A 27,401-nucleotide genomic window follows, 5' to 3' on the forward strand; every position below is an offset into this window, starting at 1 on the left:
AGAGAAGGTGTTATATAGTCAAAAACACAGAAAGATAAGTAAAAGAGTTCATCTCCCTTGTCAATAGATAACACACAGTATTTGAGAAATAAGCTAAAAAAAAAAAGCATCAAAAAGCAATGAGTAATGTCAGTTCTCCTCAGTTTTGTGATATCACCCAACAGTCAAGCCCTTCATGATCTTCTCTGGCTCAGGCGACTCATTCTCCCAACCATAGATGCAACATTCACTGCATCTCTGCTTTCACTCTTTCAGCTAAAAAGAGCACAAATTCTTCCATTTGCCCTCAAATACTCAACCATGGGAATTTCTCACACATTTCCCTTTCCAAAATTATGATTCTCTTTTGATTTTTAATAATACCAGGCTAGGAGTGCTAGAAACTGGGGGGGGGGATTAAGGTTTTTTGTTTATGGTATGCCTAGAAATGTGAGTGTGTATATTCAATGCCATAAAACAGATTTTCTTTAAAATTAAAGAGTAATAATAATAGTGGCAATATATTTAAGAATTAAGAGATGAATTAATAGTTCTATCAAAAATCATTCTCCCAATGCATAGTGTTCCCCACAAACAATAATATTCCTACTACTCTATGAGCTGAAAATACCCATCTACAGAGTACTGAAAAAACTTGTGTTGGGAAATGTCCCAGGTGAAACAAGGTCTGAAGAAAGATGAACTAGAGAACATTAATCATCAGCAACAACATCAGACATAAATTTTTGCTTCAGTCTTGAATGGTTTAAGAAGTAGCTGTGCAATGTAACAGAAAGAGCAACACTAACAATGAGCAAGTGTGGTAACTAAGGGCTGTGGACTGCATGGAAGATGGTGGTGCCAAATCATCATCAAGCACAGTAGTATATGATCAGCACAGCACTATTATTGCCCTTGGAGAAGGAGGCAGCATTTGCTAGTGACGTTGAAAATGTATTTATTCAATAAGACAGGAAACTAGAAGACTCTATTGCATCCCAGCAGTAGCAGCACCCCTGTCAACACAGTAGGAGTGACAGAGGTTTTGTAAGCACAAACAGAGAGAGAGGTGACATGGAACAAAATCTTTACCTTCATTTTTTCATCTATCAAACATTAAAGAATTTTACATTCCATCCATTTATATTCATTAAAGAATCAAACATCACAAAGGACAACAATAGCTTAGACAGACCAGGTACAGAGCTGAATTTATTTAGTTGCCTTTAGAAAAGGAAGGCTTTCTTATCTTCAATTGTTTCTGAAAACTACTTTGCATTTTTCTTAAAACTTGGTCTAAGTTACAATAGAGATGAAAAAAAGCATCTTCTAATATTTTTCAGATTTCAAACTTGAATTTCTATAATACATTTCCTCAATGAAGAATTAATACTATAAAACATGGCATTTTCACCTTTGAAGAGTACAGCATAAGAGCAATTTAGTAATTTTCAAAGAGTTTGTTCTCAAGAAAGCAATGTCCTCTTACAGTACATGAAACATATCCATCAGGCTCAATGCAGGGTTTTTCATATTCTCAGCAAGGAACACTAAATCTATTGTTCAGGCCGGAAACAAGAAGATAAGGCTAATCTGTGGAGCACGTAGAAATGACTGAATGTTCTTCCTTCTGATAACCTATCCTCTCCCTCATCTGGATGCATACATGGTCCAGCACAATGTCCCTTCACTGCTAATGAAAGACTCTCCAAGTCCTGCCTCTGTTAGGCAGCACATCCTCACTTCTTTTTCTTGCCCAAAAGACTGCAATGTCCATAATGAAGATGAGACAAGTTTAAACTCCATTCAAATGATGTACATTTATGGAATGGAGGCAGAATGACAGCCTTTGCAAGAATGAGGATCTGTCCAACTAATGGAGCATTTTATATTGTCAGTTTTGTGCGTAATTAAAATGTAGAATAAAAATAAAAGAATAAAAGGTATCCCTAATGTTTTTGGTTCTGTTTGGCCCTACAGCTGTAGTATTGGGGTCAATAAATGGCTAAGACATTTGCAGTGTACTATCTGAATTGGCACTCTAAGAAACCCAGCAAGGATGACTTTCTGAGCCCCATCTTTTTCTGAAATCAGAAATGGTTAAAAAGAGTGGCTGAGGATTCAGCAGGAGAACTGCACAAACTGAAAGGCATTCAAGGGATTAGACAGGCAAATGGAAAAACTGTAGACCAGTCCAGTGTAAATACCTTATCTAATAATAGCAGAACTCAGCTAGAAAAATCTAAATCAGCTGCATGTACAATTATCTACAAGAAACAAAACCAATTCCCATGCATTCTATGATTCTAGATAAATTTGTGAATAATCTACAAATAAAATGTAGCTAAAATGAAACATTGAAAAGCCTTCAGAAGGAATTTTATAGCTACACAATCAGAATAGATATTTTTACTCCTATGTATCTACTGTTGGCAGCTTTCTTTTTTATTCCAACCATATGAACAGGTTATTATTGAACTCACATTCATGGCAAACTAGACAGATCAAAAAACAATGGGGCAAGCGAAGCATTTCTGTTATATTTTCTCTAGAAAGGTGACTCAACTGTATTTGACAGGAAGTTGTTACTGCAGCATTCAGTTTGTTGAAAATCAAATAAAGGTTGCAGCAAATTTATGAAGGATTTTAATTTGCTTGGTGGATCTTATAATCTTTTGCAGACCAATGCATGTCACCGTTATGTCCCAGCACCTCACCCAGTGCATGACCAAAAGTGCAACTATCACATACATCAGATGCAGGCCTGGCTATCAAAAATTAATTTGCATTGACATTCACAAGCAGCACGCAGATACCCTCCTGATGTAACTGGAAATACATCCTTATGGCCCAGGTATCCTCTGAAAAGAAGACTAGTGGATCATGTTTGTCGTCTGGCAGAAGAGGTATATCATATCCACAAGTTGTTGTTGGTCCACTTGCTTTATTGCATGAGGTACTCTCACTAGAAAATCCAGAGTCCAGAATGGAAAAGGACCACCATGCTTCTTATCATAGAAAAAGAAAATAAATTCATGATTAGGAAAGGAGAACCTGGTTCTTTTGAATATGGGAGGATTCAATAATGAAAGAGATGCTATCCTTGAGATGCTTTATGAAGTCACCTTTTACAGAATGTGAAAGCCCCAGTTCATTTGACCTGAAGAGAGGAAAGAAAGGATGCTATTAAAGTATTTTTCATGCTTTTTCCAAGAGCATGGAAGAAGAGGTAAAGACAAGTAAAGTACCTAGCCAAGATCAACTCAAATGTTTTCATTTTGTAAAATCCAGCTGAGCAATCCATCAGCACTGATGAAAATTTTCCATGCAAGTTAACTTTTCCCAGCATAACTGATAATACTTAGTAAGAAAATGGGCAAGAGAATATGACTGATATGAATGTCCACTTAATGTATTTGGACACAATCTAGTGCCCAAATTCATCCAATAGCTACATAATACACTAGACAACTGACACATCCCTGAATTCTCAGGTTCAAAATTCATGTATTTCTGTAAAATGGCATTTTATGTCTAAACTTGAAATAATATCTTCAACACATGACAGTCCCTTTGAAAGGTACATTTTTCAAGGTGTGCTATTCTTACTGATTTCAGTGATTTCCATGTAAGGAGGGGGGAAAAAAGGAAAATATCTTATAATAAGGTAAATAGGAAACATTTAGTCTATGGACAAAAGATTTAACTCAGAGCACGCTTCTTCATCCAATGTTGGTGTCATTCAGTCACAGTAAACCCTGCACATTTTTAATCTTGACTGTATTAGGATTAATTCAATTTCCAGTCAAGAAATAGAACAATATCGACACATTAATAAAGTGTCAGTATCAAAATATTATGTCCATCTGAAGCATATTTTATTTCCAATAAGAATGGAGTGCTTAGAAAAGAAGAAATTTAAGAAAAAGCTATGTTTGTAAAATTTTGAATTCGGTCCTAACAGAAAGTGTTAGGTAAAAGTATTGCTTACTACAGATAACATAGCAAAGTGAGTTTCTTCTCAGTTTGATCCAAAGTGGCATCTGGTGCAGATTGCTCAGGATCCCACCATACCTTTGCTAGACTTATAAAACTATCCTCCCACTCACACGCTAATACTGGATAATTGTAGAACAACCGTTTATGCCCGTACCAGAATACACAAGGGTGTTGCACAGGGATTTCTGCCCACCACAATGGTGGCATTTCCAGACTAGCCCTTAATAATTGGCAAACAATAAAATTTGAAGACAAATTTATCACACAAAATTAGGCACACAAAAATTATCACACAAAATTTATCACACAAAATTAGGCATAAATCTGACTGCTTAAGGAACAACATGTATGATGATTTTACATCTTAAGCTTTCTTCTTTGCCTTACTGTGTCAGATATAAAAATGTTTTAAGTTGAAGAGATATTTATTTGCAGAGATGACTAAACCAGAAAATCTTACTGCCCAGCACCTGAAGACAGAAACTCAGTCTGGACCACTATTCCAGCTCCTTACTATTCAGCAGGGACAAAATTGAGTCTATTTTTGAAACGTTGATTTTTAATATCAAGGTAAATAAAGGACATTTCTCCTGTATACCTTTCCTTGCCATCCCATTAGCACAGACAAAATCTTATTACAGATCATTCAACCCACAGTGCTTAGTGTTTTGACAAAATGTCCCTATTATAACAGATTAAACACCTATATATAGCCTATCTATATTAAAATTTAAGGATTAGGTTTCAAAGCAAACAAAACAGAGAAAAATAAATAAATGCACAAAAGACAGAAAACCAGAAATTATCAAGGCATGAATACTAAAATATTATGCATGGCTCACTCAGGGATAGGTAGCCCATGCATGAAATCATACTTTTACTTACCCCTAAAACCTCTACCTCCCCCGCTACTTGTATGTCATTAAACATACAATAAACAGACAAAATGTCATTAAACAGAAAACAACATTAAGATTTCCCATGCAATATGGTAAAAGCTTTCCTGGGTCTATCCTTAGCCTTTTTCATGTTAGAGGGGCAGCATACTTCTTTAACCAATCCCAAGCTTGCTTTGAATATATGTGGTCCAACAACAGTGTGCTTAGTCTCATCAGCTTTCCAGGCTGCCTGGTGTAAAGAATGAATGGCCTGTTGGCCGTTCCTTTTAGAGTTGCTGTGAATGGCTCAAGTATAGTATTGCTAATGGCAGAAACAATTCAGAATAATTATAAACAACGGCTTGGTATAAAGAGGTGGATTCTTTGTGACTACATACACGGTATTTTCTTCACACTCCATAATAATTCCTTTAAAACTGTTACATCAAGATAACATGTATAGATATTTCAGCATGCCTCTTGCTCTGAGAAAATTATTTTTTAGCATGTACATTCACTAAATTTCACAAGTTACATTGGTAAAATTCTTCAAAAAGAGACCTTCTTAGTTTCTGTACAAAGGAAGGAAAATACTTAGATGTTTCTGTTGAAAAGGGATTGAACAAATAATCAGAATTTTCTTGTTAGTGTAAAGAATGTATTTTCTTGTGTATTTAGATCCTAACAGTTCAAGTAGTTCATTTTCCCATCAGTGGTCCCACTGGTTTTAACAGGATAAATGAAGGACTACTGCTGTAAGTGATGTAAATAAAGGTATTGAAAGCTGACCCAGTATTTTTCGTATTGGGAAGCTAATGTTTATAGCAATATCTGCAAACCGAACCATGAGCCAACTTGTGTCAACTTTTATGAAGGCCTTTCACTTCCAAAATAGAGCAAACACACACAAAATGACAGTTCTATTGGTGAAAGATTGTAGACTAAAATCAAGATCAAATATTCTTGCTCCTTCCTCTGAATGGCCAAAGTACAAAACATGGGGGCTGCATTTGGGGGCTGCAAAGCAACATCTCAGTTTGGGGATTCCACAATCATCAGTGGAGATCTGGCTTGGGACAGATCTCTCTCTGGGATCCTTGTAAGGGTTAAGGACAGACCAACAGTCTGGTGAACTGGATTCTCTGGTCGGGAGCCTTAGAAGGGGGGAGTGCATGAGGCTGCAGATTTTAATAGAGACACATTGCACTTCCTTTATGGTGGCATTTATGTTTCATGTAGGGAGCATAGATTCTGTCTCAGAGAAGCTCTCTGAAGGTGAGAAAAGAGGAAAACTCAGGAATTGAAACTGTGAGCTGTACAAAATCAGGGTCACAGTGTTAGTTCGCAATTTAAGAATAACTACCGTCAACTTTGATTGAAAGTTGACAACTGCAATCCTACTCAATAGACAGAGAGGAAACTGTTTCTGTAAGAGTTCAACTGAAATCACAGGATGAATGGCCAAGAAGTAGTAGAAAGCAAATATTACTAACATAAAATGTGTTAGCTGAATTGCTTATTTCCATGTGGATGAAGCTTTTCTGTTATAAAGGGATATTTATCTGTCTCTGCATTGAATGGGACACATGTAAACACCCCAGGAAAGTTGGATATCCAGAGTGGTTTTGATTCCAAGTACTAGAGGCATGCTGGCACTTGGAACTAGTCTGGAGTTAACATATAATGAAAGCAAATGTTTACAAAATCATTTCCAATCACTACATTAAATAAGGTTTCCCATTTTGAGGAATTTAATTAAATAGAATTAAGAGAAATTAAAAATCTAAGTGATCATTTCCAATTCTCATCCGATTAAAAAAAACACAAAAGTTTTATTAAGAAAGATTTATTTAAATCCAAGGCTTGAGAATGACTGCTATGAGCTATTGAGAGAACATCATTTGTAAAGTCTCGGCAAATTATGCTAGTGGGAGGGCAAATGGCAAGTAATGGAAAAAAAACCCAAGTCTTTAACTCAGCATTTACTCTGACAAAACTTACACTGATTTCACTGCCAAAGTATAGGCTGAATGCAATCTGTAAAAGGCTTGTATTTCACCTTTTATACACATCTAAAAACCTCAAGAAGAAACAATACAACAGTAAGCACTAGCTCTAAGCCAAGAAATAATATGCTAAATTAAGGGGGGGGAAAAAAGGAAAATAACTTTAGTTTTGATCAAAGGTTTAAAAATGAGATGACACAATAATCAGGCATACATGACACGAATATGGCCTTATGAATAGGCCACTGCAAGACTAGATCTCTGTTTGGAAGGAATAGGCAGGGACTTTTTGTTTGATGTAAAACATGACCACTTAATTGCAGCAATCACTTCATACTCAGTTGTTGGAGCAAGCCAAATGAATCCAGGTACACCAACTTTTGGGTAGAGAGATTTCAGAAAGTTACAATTTTTCAACTATGTGATTTAAACCCTTCTTTTTACAAATGAGCAAATCTGTCAAAAATGTTGACAGGAATTTTGCTCCATTCCAGAATAGAAAATCACCTCAAAATTGTTAAATGCAATGACCAATCATTTCTGTACGGCTATCAACTCACCCACAAATGATATGCATAAACTCATGTGTGCTTTTGTGAGAGTTGGATGCTAAGGATTTCCTTAATTACCCAAATACCATATGTCCTAACTCCCTGTGTTTAGGTTTGGTAATAAATCACAACAATATTGAGACTTTATGCCCTGGACTTTGGTTAAATGCTCTTATTAAGGAAAAAATAATGGAAGAACCATTACAGAATGAGTATTTAGACTTATATTTTCATCTAAACTGAAACTGAAGATGCATTGTGATCAGTCCCAGCTGATTAGCACTGTTTACCCTTTGGGTAAATAGAGACACATATTTTGTGATGTATGCTTGTCAGAAGCTGCCAAATAAAACAAGGATTGTGTGGCTTGGATATTCCAGACCACTTTGTATATATCCTACTTCCTCCTATTAGGTCGTCTTAGTTGTCCAACTTATAACTAGATCTATTGTAAATATCAAAATAAAATTTGTATTTATGTTTTTAGCAATATCAAATGCACATGGAAATCCTTCTCTGTATATAGTTACATGACATGTATTACATGTTTTATGTTTCCCTTTTAGCATTTGCAGAGGAATGCGTGCAGGAAACCAGCCTGCTGCATAGAGTACTTGTATTTCTTTAAGGTAAACACTGATGAAACATTGGGAAGATTGAAATAAAAACAAGACATTTATGAGACATAAAGGTATCACATAAAACTGTTGTGAATTACAATAACATTGGCTGAATCCCAGAACAGATAATCTTTATAAACATGCAGGAATGTTGTAAACTGTATATGAATGTCAGTGATACAGTACATTAGGAGATTCATATTACACTTGGTGCTGTGTAAGTCTCAGTCACTGGATTTTTCATGGCCTCAAAGATTAAAATAAATATATGTAGTATCTTTCCTTCCTTCATGAAGACATTTTATGTACACAGTTTTATTATGCTGAACAAAGATACCAAAGTCTGTTTTTTCTTGAGCTGTCAAAGTACAAAAGAAATGCAAAAAGTCCTTGCACAGATGTAGTAAAGTGCTGGATTTTATCTTTTGGCAGGTGCTCAATATGCAGCCCACATAATCACATGTTAATGACTGGAGTGTGTTAATCAGCATGCATACCTGATTCCTTCTTGCCCAAGGAAAAAAAAAAATTTAACAATTTAGAGTGTGTTAATGCTTCTACTTTTGAAAAAATTCATGTCAATATACAGAAGTGAATTAAAAACTTTTCAGAAATTGCTTTATAAAAAATAGGAAATGTTAAAATAAGAGAAAGAAAATTACTATAGGTTTAGATGAACATAAACTACAAGTCTTTTGCAAAGAATTCAGGTGATGAGTAATTCTATTTAAACACAGTTCACCCTAGAATATAGGGGAAGGTTTAAAATAGACTGTGCATTTGGAAAAAAAATTGTACAGTGTCAAAATGAAAATAATACAAGTATAACAGGCATGCCAAAAAGAACAATTATTTGATTCTTCTTAAAATAGTGTCAATTTTGTATTTCACCACCCCCACTAAGCACATTATCTTGCACACTTTTACGGAATTGTTTTACTATTTTTTATATGAAAGGTAAACATCCTTTTATGCTAAAGCTAGTAAAACTAAGTCCCTGATCTTTCAAACCTTTAGGCATGTGTTTAACATTATAGTTGTTAGTAGTCCTAATAAAGTCAAGTTAAGCATATACCCAAATGCTTTTTGAATCAAAACAACATGCATGAAAAAAATATTTCTATCTTTTCTGCAATGTATTTCTCATGGAAGTCTATTTTATGGAAAAATAAAATATTGTATCATCTGCTTTTTCGTACCCTTTAGTTTCAGCCAAAACTTTGTACCTATGCAATTACATATGAAGGTATTTATCTCTTTACTTAGATAAAAATTCTGGTGCGCTACCTGGCATGCAGAAATAATATCATAAGCACAGTAGAATTGCTTTTGATCATCACAAAACTCAGCTTTGTACATTTAAATAACAGCTGCATGAGCAATTTAGCAGATACAGAATTGCCAGAGTTTAGGGCATTTATATTTGATGCATTTTATACGCTCATATCCAGCCCATAAATGAACTAAAAATAAAATTTCAAAACATGCAATTGTATCTATAACTTTTCAGAATTTGAAGCCATTAATTTGTATAACAACAAATTCACAGTGTTTAGCATGTGTAAACTTTTTTCAACGATCTTTCCTAAAAACCTGAGTTTATTTTCCTTAAAGGGAAGAACTTTCAACAAGAGAAGTTAACAACAAGAGGGGGTGGGGAGCGACAGGATTGTGCTTGGTTTATGTAGGGATAGTAAGCACTGAAACATTAAGACCCCCAGGATACCACCTATTTCTGCCTTTCTGATGCCAGTAGTTTTGCTAAAGCTATATAAAGTTAAATTTGATACTTAGTGATTTAAAATTATTTTAAAAGGAACAAATACATGTGGCATTAAGAGATCTTCACTTTTCCTGCTTCATATACAAACCTGCTATCAGTACTGCTGAGATGTATGTGCAGACACAGTGGAAAGGTAGCAAGCCTTTCACTCTTGGCAAGAAGTCAACAAAAGACAGAGACTTGACATAACTATGAAATATATGTCGATGTTGCCATTTGAGAGAAAATCCAATGAGATACATCTCATTTCTAAATCTAAGGGGTCTCTGAATGACATTACAAAATGTATGGGAAAACTAGCATATATTTGGAGGTAATTAACTTGTATTTGTATATGTATATGTGTTTGTTTTTCCTGTCACAGAGAAATAACACCCATCCTTTAGACTTGACTTGCTGCTGTGGTTCCATGTAACAGTCTCTCACTGCATCATTCCAAGTAACAGTAGAGAAAAAAAGATGTGGATGCCCTCATTCTGTGCATGCATATGCTGTCTGTATACCCTTTATGGTGGTGGGCAGGGGGGGACCATCAGTGGGAAAAGAAAAGCGTACAGGGAGCATCACAGTGATACGTCATCATGTATAGTGATCGGCACAGTGCCTGGGAGTTCTTCACAAACCCTGTCTGTTACCATATTGTTGTATTGGGAATGGGGATGGGAACAGAATTTGCCTCTCTCTTCTTTTTACTGTGGGGGGCGGGGGTGGGAATTCTGCGATTTGGAGAAAGATTCTAGATTTCATTAGGTTAAAGCTGCTCAAATTTATTGTTCATGAGGCCCACGTCCAGCCTTTACAGCCATGGGAATACACCGTCCCATTCCTCAAAGAAGATCAGGCCACTTGTCCATCTAATTCTGTATCTTGTTGTTGGCACTGCTTTCACGTGATATTTCACAGCAAAAATAAAAACCCTTCATAATTTACCTCACAAGCTGTGCAGGGCTCTATATGAAGATGGGCCATTCCTGGTTCCCCAGTGAACAAAGCACAAACTATGATTCTCCATTTCTTTACGTATTTACTTGCAAACATATCCTTGGGATACAACAATTCCATTACTATTAAATTTAGCAAAGGTAAGTGTTGTTAGCTTTCCTCCCTCATCCTCTCTCCGTCTGTTACCCCAGGAGAGCCAGGTGTTGGATGCAGTCTAAAAATTTGACTGTATTTCTTGCCTGCTACTCACTGTCCATGGGAGAAAGCAGGATAGTTTCCTCATTATCTTAGTACCACTTTGCCCTCTTTCCTACAGTTTACTGCAGCAAACAGATACATCCTTAGCCTAAAATAGATTTTATTTTCTAGTAGAACTGCAGGCAGCAATACCCATATGTCCGGGTATTTTTATATTAAGTTACAGTTAGAAATACACGTATAATCTTTTCAGCTCAGCAATATGAAATTACAGAAATCTTTTGGTTGTTTTATTTTCTCCCCACTGTAACATCGAATTGGCTGGTGATACGATACTCGCAGTGTAAGTCATTGCAGGTCTGACGTTACAGTTGTTACACATTGCTGAATCTGTCAAATGAAAAGGAAGCACAAAGGGAATTTCCAAATGCAGCTGCTATTTCCCATTTGTTAAATCCTTTTATTACACCATATAAGTACACAGCTGGGAAATACTATAGAGTGGGAGTTAAAACAAAATATTTTGGCTTCCAGACATTCAGAATACACAAAGGGCTCAGTGGAAAGCAATGCCTGATATCAAAAGGGAGTGAAAGTTTGAAAACATTTCTAGTCAGTGTGGTTTTTTTATGATAATATACAATGTAGTTTAAAGGTATCTTACATTATAGAAAGTGCTGCATACCAGAAGTGCTGGGGAAAAACTCAATCTTTTTTTCAGTCAAATTGCCCTACTACAGTATCTTTTTTTTCACCTAAGATCTGTACGGCCCTCGTAGCATGTTATGATGCATACTGTGTGCTCTCACAAATTCCAGTGAACTACTTAGTAGTTTTAAGGGCACAAAGGATGCAGGATTGTGCCCTTAATTAGGTACCACATAAAAGAGAAATTTTTTCCTCCCCATATGTCGACACAGCATTCTTTGAATTTACTATCTTATAACCAGACAACACACATTATTGATGCATTTTAATGACGGCACTACTGTCTTTACTTTCAGTGTAAATGGTATGAGCAGGTGCTTCTTCAAATCTGCTTTGAAAGGATCCGTCTGGGAAAGGTCAGAAAGCGCTTACCTTCTGGGAATTTGGTTTTATTAAGTGGTCACTACCACAGCACCTATCTCAAAATTATCCAATCCACCTTCTGGAATTTGTCTTTCTGGAAAGAAACTCCTATCCTCCCTTAAAGGAGTATGAAATTGCCTTCATCAGGAAAACTGCAGATGCCTCTGAATTCTTTCTTAGCGATATTGATGTCTGCTTGGAGACGAAGGTGTTTCAGACAAACTTTATGCAAGTAATTGAGGCTTAAAGGTTTGCTCATGAAGGACATAAATAAGGGAGGAAAAAAAGAATAATAATTTTTAAAAAATCAAACAAGTTACCCTAAATGACAGTCCCTCAAGGAGAAAAATTTTTTTCACCACTTCACTGTTGTGATCTAACTAGTCATCTAACTCACCTAAACTGTAAATACACTGGAACCTTGCTCTGCATATTTTAAATCTCTTTTAAGTTCAACCAAACAGCATGCCTATAGAACTTCAGTTTTCACTTCTAGCCAAGCCTTGTAAATTATACCCAGCTTTGAGCTGGGAAAAAAATCTGCTTGGTTTAGCTGAGAGATACCTAAATATGGATGACATACATCCACCACCAGATTTAACCCAAGGGAACTGCGGAAACTCCTAATGATTTTCAGGACATTCATCTACATATATGATGGAATATTTACTGAAAAAAGGAGAGAGGAAAACCAGAGTGCTAAGTCACTCAAGCAAATTTATGCACCTGTTCTGAAACATGATAAGCTGGGTATTGATTCATGCCTGTCCAGAGGTATAGCAAGCATTAACATAATAGTGTAGCATTAAGAAAGAAAACAGAGATTGCACTCTGTTGCTGGAAGTGTAAACCCACTTCAGAGCACTAGAAATGAGTACAACTGATCATACTGCAAGAGGTTCTATCGTTTTGGCTTAAGCATTACTCCAGGTCCAAGGAACAGCCTGAATCAAAAACAATGCTTTGAGGGACTCCTAGAGGCTAGGAGTTCCTTTCTCTCTGGGACACAGAGTCATTTCATCAATGTCATTGGTGTCCTAAGACTGAAATTCCCAGAGTGCACATGCTTCTCTGAATGAATAGGAAAGTAGCTGATGAATTTACGGATTTATTTTTTTCATCAACAGACTTGATCAATCCTTTCTAGTCTGCATCCCGCTTGTCCTGCTGATAACATAGAAGTCAAAATTATTCTGATGTGCTTATCGCATGACTTGGGCAAAAGGGTGACTCTCCATCCAAAATGAGGTTCCATCTGAGAATTCTGCGCAGAAGTCATATATACAACTTACAACCTACCTTGCCAAATTACTAACCTATAATCATTTTTCTTTAAAGCCATGTTTACAGTTGAAATGTTGCCTTCTTCGTGACAGTAGCCCAAATACTTAGGAATATTTTAGGCCTGACAGAAAGTTCTTCACTGGGTTAAATTGTGCATTACATACTAGGTAGCATTTTTCTGGTTTGGTTTAATCTTTTGAATCAATTGGATTTTAGAAAGAAAAAAACCCGCTATATTAACAAAATAGATATTATTGCAGTACTATTACTTAATTAGTTCCAGGCATCACAATATGCGTGAAGAATTCCAGTATCTATGTTGATTAATGCATTAAATTATTATTTCTAGTCAAATCTGAAATAAGTTCATTACTGTTAGAGCTGTCAAAAAAAAATTCTACAACAATTTTTAACCTTATTGAAAGCTGCTGATTCTTACTGAAAAAAAAAAAATTACTTGCTGAAAAAAATCCGCTCATAGACATTTAATAAATGTACAGAAGAAATTTTATGAAAAGGCAGAGTATTCTTTTTAAACTAACTGTGTGAATTTAACATCTGTGAAAGTCACTTTATGGAGAGTCTGGAATTATGATATTCTAAATTTACAGAACACCTGGCTGTACCTTAATTCTGTTCCTCAAGAACACATGCAAGGTAAACAAATTGAGATGCTATGCTCATTCAGTCTTCATTCAGTCTGCCCATTTATTGCAGAGTTTTGGGGATGCAGAGACAGCATTACAACTGCAAAATAATTTTATCTAGGCTACTGAAGAGAATACAGATAATAATTCTGATCATTGCTAACATCAACTATTTACAAACTGGTCATCTAGAGCAGAAGAACATGACATAGTTACTCATAAACACTTTTCCCCCTCACAAAAAGTTGTAATTTCCTATAAATACAGCAGGATGTTTGTGTCACCTAAAATACCAGCTTTTTTGTTGTGGTGTAAAGCCGTAATATTCTAGATTTGGTGGGTTCTATTTCTAAGAGACAAGTAAAAAAATACATTAAAGTTTCTTCCTTCAGCACAACACTTTGCAGATGACAAACAGTTGTGAGCTACATCCTCCTGTCAGAAATTAATGCTTGAATATATGAGCTAGAGAGGTTATGACATAAATCAAGGTATAAATGAAAACATGATAAATAGATGCATTTCCTTTCCGAAGGTGAACTCATCAAATGACCTCATTCATATATACTTGTATACTTAAGAAGATTATACAATTGTAATTCACACCATATTGATGTTGACCCATCACTAACACCAACACTTTAACATTCAGTTTTGTTACCCATGAAGGATTGTACTGAACATGTCTTTTAAAATGGAATTGAACAGTCTTTATAATACTAAATTAGAACGCCACTGTGAAACTCACCATTCTGTGTTGGGCTGAGATGACTCCATCCCACTCAGGATCTTGTTGTATGGTCGTGACCAGAGTTGGTAGCTCCTCAGAGTGAGGTTTGTTGTGCATTACATTATGTAGAGGCAGATGAGAGGTCGCATGCTGATCACTGTTGCCCTCTTCCTTGTCTCGTGATGCTAAGTCCTGGGTCATTTTTTCCTCTCCATCAGCTGCACATGCAAATGGAGAGGTAGCCTGCTTGGAAGACATTCTTCTACAAAACAAGAAAAGCAGACAAAAAGAAAACATTGGTGTTAAATGAAAAAAAACAAGCTCAAAACAGTCCTCTAAACAAACCAGATAGGAGGCGCACTTGCCTACAACAGTTAAAATTAATCATATGCAGTCAACAAAAGTACTCTAAAAAGTACAGGTTTGGGGGATCTGGATCCAAAACACTGAGATAAAGTATTCACTGATGCCAAGCCAAGGTCAGAGTTAAGTTATATGATGTCATTCTATTCATTTAGACTTGTCAAACAATATAATTTTCTCCAGCCGTAAAAAAAGGAGTGATTTTATTGGTATTTTCATGTTGATTTTGCATAGGAATTCAAGTCTTTAAACTCTTACTCCCATGAGAAATCTGAAGGTTATAAGCAAATGTTTAAATGAGAGAGTCCATCATGCTTTCCTAACCTCATTCCTTGCAAGCAGAAGATGTTTTCTACACAGATTAGAATTTTTAAATCAATTTCAAATTCTGCTAAATAAGTTATTTTGCTGTGTGTTTAAAGCTGCATCTACTCTTAACCTGTTTAACATTTTTACCCAGTTTTACCTTTTGGAAAGTGTTTTGAGACATTCATGTGAAAAGTGTTCTAAAACTGAATGGTTTATTGAATGGATGGATAATATCAGAATAATCTTTTACAGTTTGAACTAAAAATCTAAAATAATTATGTTTCATTTCATATTAGGCATCAAGTACAGGATATAGCTCAACAAATTACTTTAAATTACTTAAAAGTGTAATGAATAAATGCATTGATTTATGTTAAATGTCTTTTCCTAATAATGGCCTCTTACTACCATCTCGTATGCAAACACAGCTTTCACCACAGTTTCTGCACTTATATGAAAACATAACTGACTTCAACTCAAAATCTGAAAACACTTTGTTTAAAATTTCTAATAAGATTAACTGCAACTGTTAAAACAATCATTAATATATCTGAAAGAAGACAGCTAAAATATATCAGCTATTTTCTCAGGTTTTAGTAACTTTAGAATATCCTTGACACTGAAATTGCTGAGAAACTCAGGAATAAGATCTTCACCTTAATTGCTTTTTAACAATAATTGATTTCATACCATTTCTTTAAAAATGCACAAATCAGTTAACATAGGAAACCACATGAGCATTTTTCAAATTAGCAAATCATTAACTTGCTAGTACTGTTTCTACAGACAAATAAATACTGATTAAAGGGTCTGGAAATCTGAGACTAACAGTTAAATTTACAAATCTGTCACATGCTTTCATGAATATTACAGTGAAGGAAATATCAAGTGCAAAGAAAAATAATTAAGTTAATTCCAATTTAAACAGTAGTTTTTATGTAGCAGCCTGTGTTTCACATAGGATTTAACAGCTAATGCTAAATTTCTCACAATTAATGAGGAAGTTCAGATTCAGTATCCTACAGTGAAAAAAAAATTAATATAGGATCAACTAATCTAATTATGTACAGTTCTATATGAAAGTATTACAAGCTTTGAAGTGCTTTGAAACATATTAAAACACTGATACCTATTTAGAATAACTACTCTGTAAATAGAGATAATCCGGCCTCTTAAACTCGATACTGGTGGGGAAAAAAAGGTTTGCATTTTCTTTAGGCGAGCCTATGTGTAAGTGGGAGTCCAATATTAATGCTGCCAATAAGCAGAACTGAGGAATTTAAACTGTGTATTACATTCTTACTACACTAAAGAATTTGTGTTGATGCTACAGAGAACATGCCAAGAGTTCAGCAACCGGCATTATTGTACATACTTCAAAAGGTTCTGGTTCATAATTACTATGATCCAAGACAAAATAAAAGGTTTACTTTCTCTTTTCTCATTAAAATGGTCATGTTAATGTACTCACTCACATCAAAATATAAGTCAATGCTCTATGCAATTTGAAAACCACACATGAAAACTGAAAGTCAAAATAAAGGATTTTCCTTTCTTTCACCTTCTCAGCAGATCTCGTTCCTGTTTCAAACTGAACGAGCTTCTGTGAAAAGCAATAGCTATGGCTGTTTCTTCACCATAAATTAATCATGACACAAAACTAGAAATGAAAATGTCTCTTAAGAATAATTTCAACTGCAAACTGCACCAATGAATAATAGTGCACAATCCTAATTAAACACAACTCTGCAGCTGCAAAAATAGGCTGAATCTGTCCAAAGCTACAAGTTGGCTTTAAAGGCTGGTTTGTTAGGGACTGTTTTCTTAAGGAAGGCTGGGCCCTCAGTCTTAATCAGCCAATAAATTATTTCCTGCAATTACATTAAATAGAAAATTATCTTCAAATTGGGAATGTTAATTGAAAATCAAAATTCAGACTGAAGTTTAGAAATTACATGCTGAATATAATTAGTCTAGAAAGGCTTCACCTCTATTTCATAAATAGGTTTTTGGTATTTCCTCAAGTGACCATTCAGTAAAGCTATCTACTGGTAATGCACTATAGGGGAAACACTTTTTCTTTGCCATATACACTAATATACTTTCCTCTTATTCATGATGTTTTAAATACAATTCAATAAAAATCTCTTTTCATGTTCTGCTCTGTAAGTTGATTACACAGAGAAAAGAGGACTCTGTTAACCTTAAAAATAAAATTATATTGACAGAGTCGCATTCACTAATAAATCAAGCCATGCCCAGCAACTTTTTTCTGTACTAGACTAAGAGAGTGGCTTCAAATGCTTTCTAGCTCCACCTGCCCCTCTTCTCCACTGCTGCGTTATGGTCAGACACATTTTCATACTGCACTTTAGTGCACTATAGTCCTGGAGCCTGAAAAGAAAGACCAGCTCAGGCAGGCCTCCCAGGTACTGGCTCTCCTCATGACATAATTTTTAGGGCTGTGTTTCGCTTCTATTTTCCCCAAAACCTTTGTTAAAACAGCAAGATTTAGCGCATTAATTGTGGTCAGAGGTCAGCACTTAATGGTACCTTTCAGGTTTTCGGTTGCTAGATTATAAACATTGGGGTAAAAGGGACAGAGATGTAGGACCCTACTAGATTAAGCCCTCCACCTTCTTTTCCCAGCACAATCATTAACTCAATCAATATACCTCATGTGTACATGTCTTCTGAGCGTGCCAGGCTATGCACCAAATACTGATTATGCCTGGGTTTATAATCAGTAAAACAGAGTAAATATAAACTCTGCGACCGGGTATTATCCAGTCAATTACTTCAGGCAGGTTTTTACTCGTTACCTGTTTGGTTTTACTTAGATGGGAGAATTCTGTACACAGAACTCTATCAGGTCCAAAGGCGGAGTTTGGCCAATAACTTCAAGGTCTCATCAAATTCAGAGGGAGAAGAATCTGGCCTATTTGAGTAGTTTATGTTTATGATAACATTAAACCATAGAACAGGTTGTTGTGTTAAAATGTTTTAATATTAAAATATGAGTATGAATAGCAGTCAAATTTTAAGCCATAATAACTTCCCAATTTTACATTTAAAATATTAAAAAAGCATTTGCTAAAATCCCTGGCGAGAGGGAAAAAAAAAAAAATCAATATTCATAATAAATAAAGCTTGTAAAAGGTATCAGAAATTTACTAATTTCCATTATATTTTATTTTTTCTCCTATTATCAATTAAATTCACTCAAATGGTTTTTTAAAAAGTTTCTGATAAAAAATATCTCCCTAGTTATAACCCCTGCAAACAGGGGTTTATAATGGAAGTGCTGACACAACCCTAACTACAGCAGCGCAAATGGTGCCGCTATAATACACAAAATCAAGTTCTATTATTCTAAACTATCCTCGCTCGGGGGGTTTTCTTTACTGTGCTCCCAGACAAACTGCTGAAGCATGAAAAATTTAAATGCAATCAAGTGGGTCCAATTCTACTTTACTAGAACAAGTGTCTACAGTGGTACAATCTTAAAAGAAGATGCAACAGATTTGTTTGGTGCTTTTCTTTCTTTTTTCTTTTTTAGCTGTTTATTTATAATACTGTGCAGTGGAGATAAAATAAGAGAGGAAATTACACTCACATTATATCAGTATATTGATTACACAGCACACAATCAGAAAGAAAACTACATTGTGAAATTGTTGCTTTGGTTAAATTGACAGATTAGCTGAACACAGCAATCACTAAAGGTGGAAAATATACCTAATGGGTATGAAAAAAAAGTTCAAAAAGGCCCTAATTATCTGAAGTCCTATCACCTACTCAATGTTGAGAATTAAATAAATCTTGATTTGGATTTTCCAAAAGTAGTCTAAATTCTAACTCATTTTGAACTCAAGACAGAAAAAGAATGGGATCATTTATCAAAACCTCAGTAAAGCTGAGGAATTGGACCCCAATTTCAGTCGGCCTCAATACCGAGGTAGTAAAGCTAAAATTGAACTGCTAAGGGTTTTTTACCTATGCAAAACTAAACACAGTCCAAAACAGCTCCATTCTCTATATATCTGATATGATTTTTTTATTTTAATCCAGAGAAGACATTCTCTCTGCTCTAATGAAGACTGCCAGTCAGATTGTCAAAACATCAGTTTTCCTTTTTTCCTACAGACCATGAGTGTCATACCTGTCTAAATACAAATAATAATACCCTTTTTTTTTTGTCTCAGGCTTTTCTGTGGTCTCAAATTCTTCAAACAATGTATATCTTCTTTTTTGAAACAATTAGATGATATTCCTGACACGAAAGGCTTCCAAAGCCTAAAATCTTCCATTCCTGCTGACTGCTCAAATGATTAAATGCTACAGTGGAAATTATGGCTAGACCTGGAGTTTTAGCTGCTAGACATTTCAGAATCAAGCCACAAAGTATTAACACAGATAATAACAATGTGATAGCCCAGACACTATTTCAAAAGCATATAAACTAAGCAATAACAACAAGATATATGACAAAGCAGACTTGTAGTTGGCTGGAGACTCTAGCTTCTGCTCTGCTCCACCCTCACAAAGCATTCATAAACCTAAAGGCATGTCCACACTGCAGCCACATAAATGACTGCTTTGTAATGCTGAGATATCCAACCTAATTTTAAACAAGCTCGTTTCTGATAGCACTCCAACTACTCCAGTAGCGTGGTACTCAGATGGACTAATTCATCCTGCTTTAGTGACTGCAGTATAGACATAACCCAGGTCTACAGCTCCAACAGTAGATTGGAATCAGATTAGATTAGAAATACATTCACTTACAGAGCTTTTATGAACAGTCTCCATTCCCTTTCCCCAAAGTGCCAGATTAAAGTACTTAAGTGCATGATTAACTGCAAGTATGCAAGCAGTCCACTAATTTCAAATTGGACTACTCGGTTTCAAAAAGTTAAGCACATGTCTAAGTGCTTTGGTGACTCCAGAACTAAATAAATTAAGAGAAACCATTTTTAGAAGTACTCATAACCTTTTAAATATTTCTTTCTAAACTTTGATGCTAACCTGGCATTCATGACAAGTAAAATTCAGCCACAGTGTCTTAGCCCTCCCCACCTTCTAAAAGAGCAACATACGTGCATACTCCTCTCATAATACTAAAGGTGACTTACAGGACCCTCCACTACAAATCAGCACTCAGCTTTGGGATAAATTAAATGCATTGTGTACTCTTCTTTGCCTGCACTGCCCACAGTATCCTCCGTTTTCATACCTATGGCACACCTCATCATTTGGTAGCCCTGTGTCTTTCATGGATCCTCAAACCCCTTCTGAAACTCAGGAGCGTACCCATGGAGCATCCTTTATGCAATCTATTTTGCAGTGCAAGTTCACCTGTAGAAGTACAGGCCTAATGTAGAACGGGGTACGCCGACATAGTTGCATAGAAGTTACTGGAACAACTTACTTATTTCTAGCTGGGAACCAGTTTACCATAGTTTAAACATTCAGGAAAACTGACCTTTATTTTTGCTGTATAAAGATACCAGTTACAGTAGTGTTCAGATAGACTTAAAGAAAAATGAAAATGCTTTGCCAATAGCCAAAATCTTTCACAGCTCTGCCCCTGTAAAACAATGTTATGTAGGCATAACTCAGTAATGTAATTCATTGTAAACCTAATGCCGTAATCTGTCTGCCATTTTAGAATAAACAGTTATTTCCTAGAATTATGAAATCTCATATCTGTTTTCAAGGAGCCTTAGTAACACAAATGAACAGTTATTAAAAGACTCCATTCTCCTGAGGCCCCACACCCCAACATGAATCCCTATGCACAAACCCCATCTAAATTGACAAATGGGAGAGAATCTCCCAATTTCTGTTCCTGGCTCTGGCTCTGAGTCACAGCAAGGCCTTAGGCAAATCAGCTCAGCTGCCTCAAGCTCTACCTCGGCTTCATTTTGCAGGAATACTACAAGAATTAGTTACATATAGATCATAAACAGCATTGCAAGATTAGAGAGTTTATGGTAGTCGCAAGAATCACCTTGGAAATAAAAGGGAATGGAAGCAAATATGATTCAAGAAGTGACAGCTATAACATTAACCAAGCACCCAAATCTCTAGCTGAAATAAGCATCAAGCTAGGCAATACAACCACGACTTCCAAGATACACACAGCTATTCTTGCATTCGTTTCTCCAATCCAGACAAATTACGCTTCTGCTAATAGATATGAATCCAAATCACAAAGTTTGACTTCAGATTCAGACTTCCTCAAAGCTCAGAGAGTTTGGAACAATTTTTAGGGTATTTCTTATCATTTGTAATCAAATAATGTGAGAGCTAAATGGACTTTTTTGGAAAGCCTTTCTCTTACATTCTGCCATTATAGTGACCTTCTCAGCTGTGCCGCCACAGTAAAATATTAGGGTTAGGGAATGAGTTCCTGTCTATTAATCTAGTTGTCAAAAACATTAAAATGGATGCAGCAAAACAGCCTCGCAGCCCCTGATGACTTTTCAGTGAAAATCCGAAGTGTTTATTCAGATTCATAAAATGCTAAAAATACAACCTACCTTTCTAGTAGGTTAAATGTTCCATTCTCTTTATTCACTACTAGGAGCTTTCACTGAAAATGCCTAAGGTGAACTCACATTGAATGCAGTAAAGGGCAGTGAAAGAACAGTCATTTCGCACCTGGGATGTGCTCATCTTCAGTCACTGTAGTTAATATTTTCTATAGTTTATATTTAGCTGACAATATTGCTGTCACTTTATTTAAACAGCTTGAGACTGTTCTTTGGACTGGAGCTCATATGCCCTGGAATGCTTTGACTCATGAATTGTTTCTCCTGATAATGTTACATCACGTAACCACCTCTGTTTAATTGGTTGGTATTAGCTTCTCAGTGGTCACTGCCTTTAAAGTCCTATGACTACACCATGTGTCTCTGGATATCCAATTTCTTACTGTTGGAAAAAGAAAAAGAAAAAAGGCAGTACTGACTTCCAGCTATCTTTACCAATAACTATGGGAACAAGAGAGAGCATGCCAAGAATTTATCCATCAGCAACTTATTAGGATTTGTTGTTTTAGGCAGCAAGTAACAGAATATACAATACAAATAAAAGCAATCATTAACAATAAAATTAAAAAACAATGGTTGCTATAAATAAGCATTAATTCACATATTTTTACGGAATAGAATGACTTAATTGTTTAGCTGAATTACTATATAAATGGTTCTGATAAAGGATCCCTAAAAATACTAAGAGGAATTTATTTTAGCATGTTTAGACTTTGAGTTGAGACTTTATACAAAAGGCAAGAATACATTTATTTTTCCCCTTAAAGCCAGTTAAGAACTTGTTCTAATAAGTAGAAATCTTCCTGACCACACTTAAGCCTGGTGGGCATAAGTTCTTGGAAGGTTCATTAAATCCTTTCAATATTCTATGAGATACATACTCCAATGGTAAGATACAGTATTCTTACATTTTTTTCCTCCTACAGTTAGTTTTCAGGAGGTGCTGAAGAGTCCACGTAATGAGTTAAACAGTTGATTTTCAATCCTACAGGTGTGAAAAGAAAAGGTCGTGTGCCATTTCTCCGCATCACCTAATTCAGAACAGAAATATTTTATCTACAGTCAGATTTCTCTCCCCTCCTTCCCCATTCTCCTCCCTCCTCTCCATATTTTTGATCCTCATTTCTAAGTCAAATAGAGCATCTCAGTAGCCAGTGAAATGAAGTATCAATTTCAGGCTCATTTGTAGCCAGTTGCACTAAACTACGTAATTAGTACCTCCATGTAACATGAAACAATGGATCTGCAGCTCAGTTACGGATTGCCTTTTTAATAAAAACCTTACACTACAAGTCTAAAAACATTTCTAGCCGGCAAAATATTTCTGATTCAGTAGAGGTTACGCAAGCATCAAAGCACTTACATATAGGTGCCAAACCACATTGCCAGGAGCTCTTAGTACTGTGAGGTACTGTTACCTGACAGCTTGGTGAATATAAAATTACTTGTTTCTCCAACTGAAGACAATCAAATTGTCACCTTCCATTGTAATAACACACAACTAGGGATCAGCAAAGTGCCAACATAATTACCAGGAAGAAAACAAAACATAACAAAAATATCAAATCTAAATTTCTCTAAAGGGTAAACACATCCATCTGGCTATTCACAAAGAAGAGGAGGAGGGATTTTATTTTTACTATCAAATATCCTAGTGTTATTCAGCAATAAGATTTATATGCCTTTCGTTAAGTGAAAAAGAAAAACAGCTAAAGAAGGTGATTCATGAAATACTAAAAATAAACACAGGTCAGAACTGTGCTGGGGTGTTACTTGTGCACATTTAAAGAACGGCAAGTGTCATCAGAGATGCTAGGGACAAGCATATGTATGTGCATTGTTGTTATTATAAACTCATATATGTAAGGATTCATAAAAATCAGTTCTAACTGGCACATGGCGTACTTTGGCAGAAGCTACACATGACGTGCCACTTTTATTTGTTTATTTAAATGACTTCACTCTAAGAACCGAAAATGAAGTTTGAACTGCAGACTGCCTCAGAACTGGGACTTTCAGGATATTAAAAACCTGAGGAAAACCTTTGAAGGGGGTAATATGAATACGTGAGAACTAACATTTTCACCATATATTTCTTTAGGTTATTCAGCAAGTGGCCTACATATTCAGGAGTGAAATTTGCATTTTGGTGATGCAGAGATCTCATAACCAGAAATTGTGTTTTATATCTACAGTAGCTCTGGGCATCCTATAAAATGTAAAAGAGTGTCCTAGGTAGGATATATACTTGAAAAAATATTTTCATCTGATTCATAGAAATGAAGCTAAACTTAAATTCTTCTTGAAAAACTTGCATTATTGAGTGATATCAGGGATTACTTTTTCTGTATTAATATGCCAGCCACTACTAATGCATACACAAAGTTCTTGTACATTTATTGATGTAAATGCGCATCACCTTCACGTACTTTTTAAAGTTTCACCAGTGCTGGAGGAGTTACAAAAGAAGAGAGAAAAGCAAACTATGCAAAGCTGAGAATCGGTCTTTGACATGTTTTTTTTTCTCCAAAGGAATATTCAAGAATGGCAGTAAGGGACAAGCAGCTTTTTTCCACACTGCACAATTGCACCAGAGCCAGATGTAATCCTAACCCTTGCGGATAAAGCAGGCACAAGGACTGCTTAAATATGTTGTTAGCCTTGCAGAAGAGGCTGAGGAAAAGGTGCAGGCTCCACATAACCAAGAACACCTCCTGCGTCTTGTCTCAGGTGTTGCATCCCCTGGAGCTCGGGTGCAGCACTGAAAGGCTGGGCTTTCCAGCTACAGCCTGCTCGCAGGCTTTGGCCATTGATGGTTGCTCTTGTGCATTACACTGTATCACACGACAGAGCACCTTCTTTTCCACCGTATTAGAATATTGATACACTCTAGCCGATATTCCTAATTGTGGCATTGTTTTCAAGGGGCTAAGCAGCAAATTTAGGAGGGCAGATTGGGATATGGGTCAGTGGGAACAGAGGAAGAAAGGAAGGTAGCAAAGACCCACAACAATTTTAAAGTCACACGCATTTTCATCAGATAAAACAAAACTAGACAAAATGCCCCACTCTCTACAACTTTGAGAAATTCTGATTTTTTTTAGAGTCCTTACAAACAGGCTTTTACAAGGCAGCATTGTGCACAATATTTCTTTGTTTTGACCTAAGGCTTACACAATATGATCCTTACATATGTGCACAATGGGAACCCTAAAATGTGTTTACAGACCCCTACAGGAACCACCTCATTTACCACTGAGCTGCAGTTACTACTGGGATAAAGGACAGGGTAGTCTGAAGCAGCATACTGTTCAGAAAAAGCTTACAGGAGATACTATGCCTAGCTGAAACTACCCAGGAAATATTTCAGAAATATCCCTGTTTGATTGGCAACGTGGCCAAGAACAACAATGCGGTAACTTCTCCCTTTCTCCCCCAAAGCCCTCCACTGCTTGGGCTGTGCAAGCTTTCATGGGAGGGAGTAGATGGGGCCCTTTTTTCTTAATGTTAATTTACTTCAGTATGAAAATATGAAGACAAAAGATAAATAATTGCAACAGTCTAAGAATTCAAATAAAGTAAAACAAAACATTATCTTCCTCTTTTAATTAAGCTATTAAGTTGCCATTAAGTAGTACAAACAATTTAAAGTTCAATTTATTGAGACTTTGAACCTCCTATCCTTTCACAAGATCCACAGGTGAAATCTCTACCAATTTTAACTGCCTTTAAAAAAAAAAAATTAAAATAAGTAACTCGGACATTGTTATTCATAGTCTTATTCTTAGTATGACAGATATCAAATATTTTCATTGTTATCTAGTAAAAAAAAAACAAAACACCAAAATCATTGTTTAATATGAACCAGTTTCCCAATGCAAGTTTCATATTTTTAAGGAATTCATTAAGGTATTTGGACTAGGCACTGAAAAGAATCAGAGAACATTAAAAAGTAATTGCCACAGGTAAAACTTACACCGCTTCATCATTCAGCTTGGAGAGATCAAGCAGTATGCAGTCTCTGCATGCAGCACTCAAACTGTATCAATTGCAAAGGAAACTACAAACTCACCCTGTCTTTTGGTTTCAGTTCTGCAAAGTACCACAAAATAGGAAGAAATAATTTGCAATAATTGAGGACACTCAACTATCCTGTTTCTATGGAAGATTATGGCATACAGCATCTGATCTCTAACAAGGAGAAGGAAACGTGCATAGCAAAATCTATCATAAGGGTAAAGGTGAAGCGTGCCCAGGCTCTGAATTGCTCCACATTTCCAAGTGCTCAAAGTTCCGTGTTAATATTTTTAAATGTGTCAAAGAACATCACAAAGCACAACTATCAGAATACAAAGAAAAACATAAACCAGCACACAAACCAAAGGACCAGTCAAATGAAGTTGTCCCCAAATAACTAGAAAGTAAAAAACCAAATGTCTAAAATGCAAACTTAAAATATTGTCAGTGATTTAAAACATTTTTACCATTACCATTTAAATTCAGTTAGATCTCTTACTAATGATTTTAGCTAAAATACTGAAATATTCTATTATAACTTGTGATGCACTATGTTTACCGTTGAAATACACAGCGCCTTGTTGTGGTTTTCATCCCTAACCCATTTTTTCCTATATTTTAAGGACAAAACATATGATCTGCATTTGTAAAGAAGTCTTGTCTTCTCAAACAGTGTCAATTTTTGCTCAGGGCTATATTTTGTAACAGTTTCCCACTTACGTTTATTGGTAATAATTTATAATAGACAAGCAAACAGTACATAATATGTGCAGCCTATTACTTCTAAAAACAGATTCGAACAGTTTCATTTTCTCATGGACGTTTGTTGAGAGCTCTATTATCAATTTCAAAAACATTGCCATAGAGAACATACAGTTTTACAGGCATATTTAGCTGGTACGGCTCTCATCCCTACCATGAACCATCAACGAGACAGTCCAGTGTCTGTGGTTTTAAACCAAATATGAATAGAATTGAAAAGAAATGTATCTTTTAATCTAGGAATTATGACACAGACATAGAATTGTTACAGACTTTCAAGTATGGGTCAGATCCTCAGACACTGTAAATCAGAGCAGCTGTACTGAGGTTAATTGAATCCTCTTTATTCAGCTAAAGATATATCCTTAACAACTTTTCTTGGCATAGAAAAATTACACTGGGTCCTTTTGCAATATGACATTTCTGTGTTTTCAGTGAAAAACTGACTACCATCACATTATTACCAGGGATCATATGACATGATAAAATTCCTCCAAACACTCATCACAGAGAAATGCAAAAAATGGTAAGGTATATTCTGAATACTAGCAGACTGTATGCATTGCTCTCTGTACTTTTTCAAGCTATTCCTCTTGAACTGATGCAAAATAACAAGATCTCCACTTACACAGACAAGCACTTTCAAAGAAATAACAAAAATTACTTCTCCGTCTGGCATAAGTGCTAATATCAGACAATAATTCT

At 35.7% G+C, this 27,401-nt stretch overlaps 1 protein-coding gene across 10 annotated transcripts in view; it reads right to left on the reverse strand.

Annotated features, from left to right (window-relative positions):
- Positions 1 to 27,401, reverse strand: part of SOX6 (SRY-box transcription factor 6) — a 378,993-nt gene that overhangs the window by 221,474 nt on the left and 130,118 nt on the right. For 8 of the 10 annotated variants that reach the window (XM_072864495.1, XM_072864498.1, XM_072864499.1 and 5 more), the window contains one exon: positions 14,707 to 14,950. In XM_072864495.1, the coding sequence (XP_072720596.1) occupies positions 14,707 to 14,946 (240 nt within the window). In that variant the 5' untranslated portion in view covers positions 14,947 to 14,950. Of the gene's footprint in view, positions 1 to 14,706; positions 14,951 to 22,825; positions 22,949 to 27,401 lie in introns of all 10 variants that reach the window. The other 2 variants (XM_072864496.1, XM_072864497.1) reach the window with 1 other exon arrangement.

The sequence above is a fragment of the Ciconia boyciana genome, chromosome 6, assembly GCF_034638445.1.
Source record: "Ciconia boyciana chromosome 6, ASM3463844v1, whole genome shotgun sequence".
Taxonomy (NCBI): Eukaryota; Metazoa; Chordata; class Aves; order Ciconiiformes; family Ciconiidae; genus Ciconia; species Ciconia boyciana.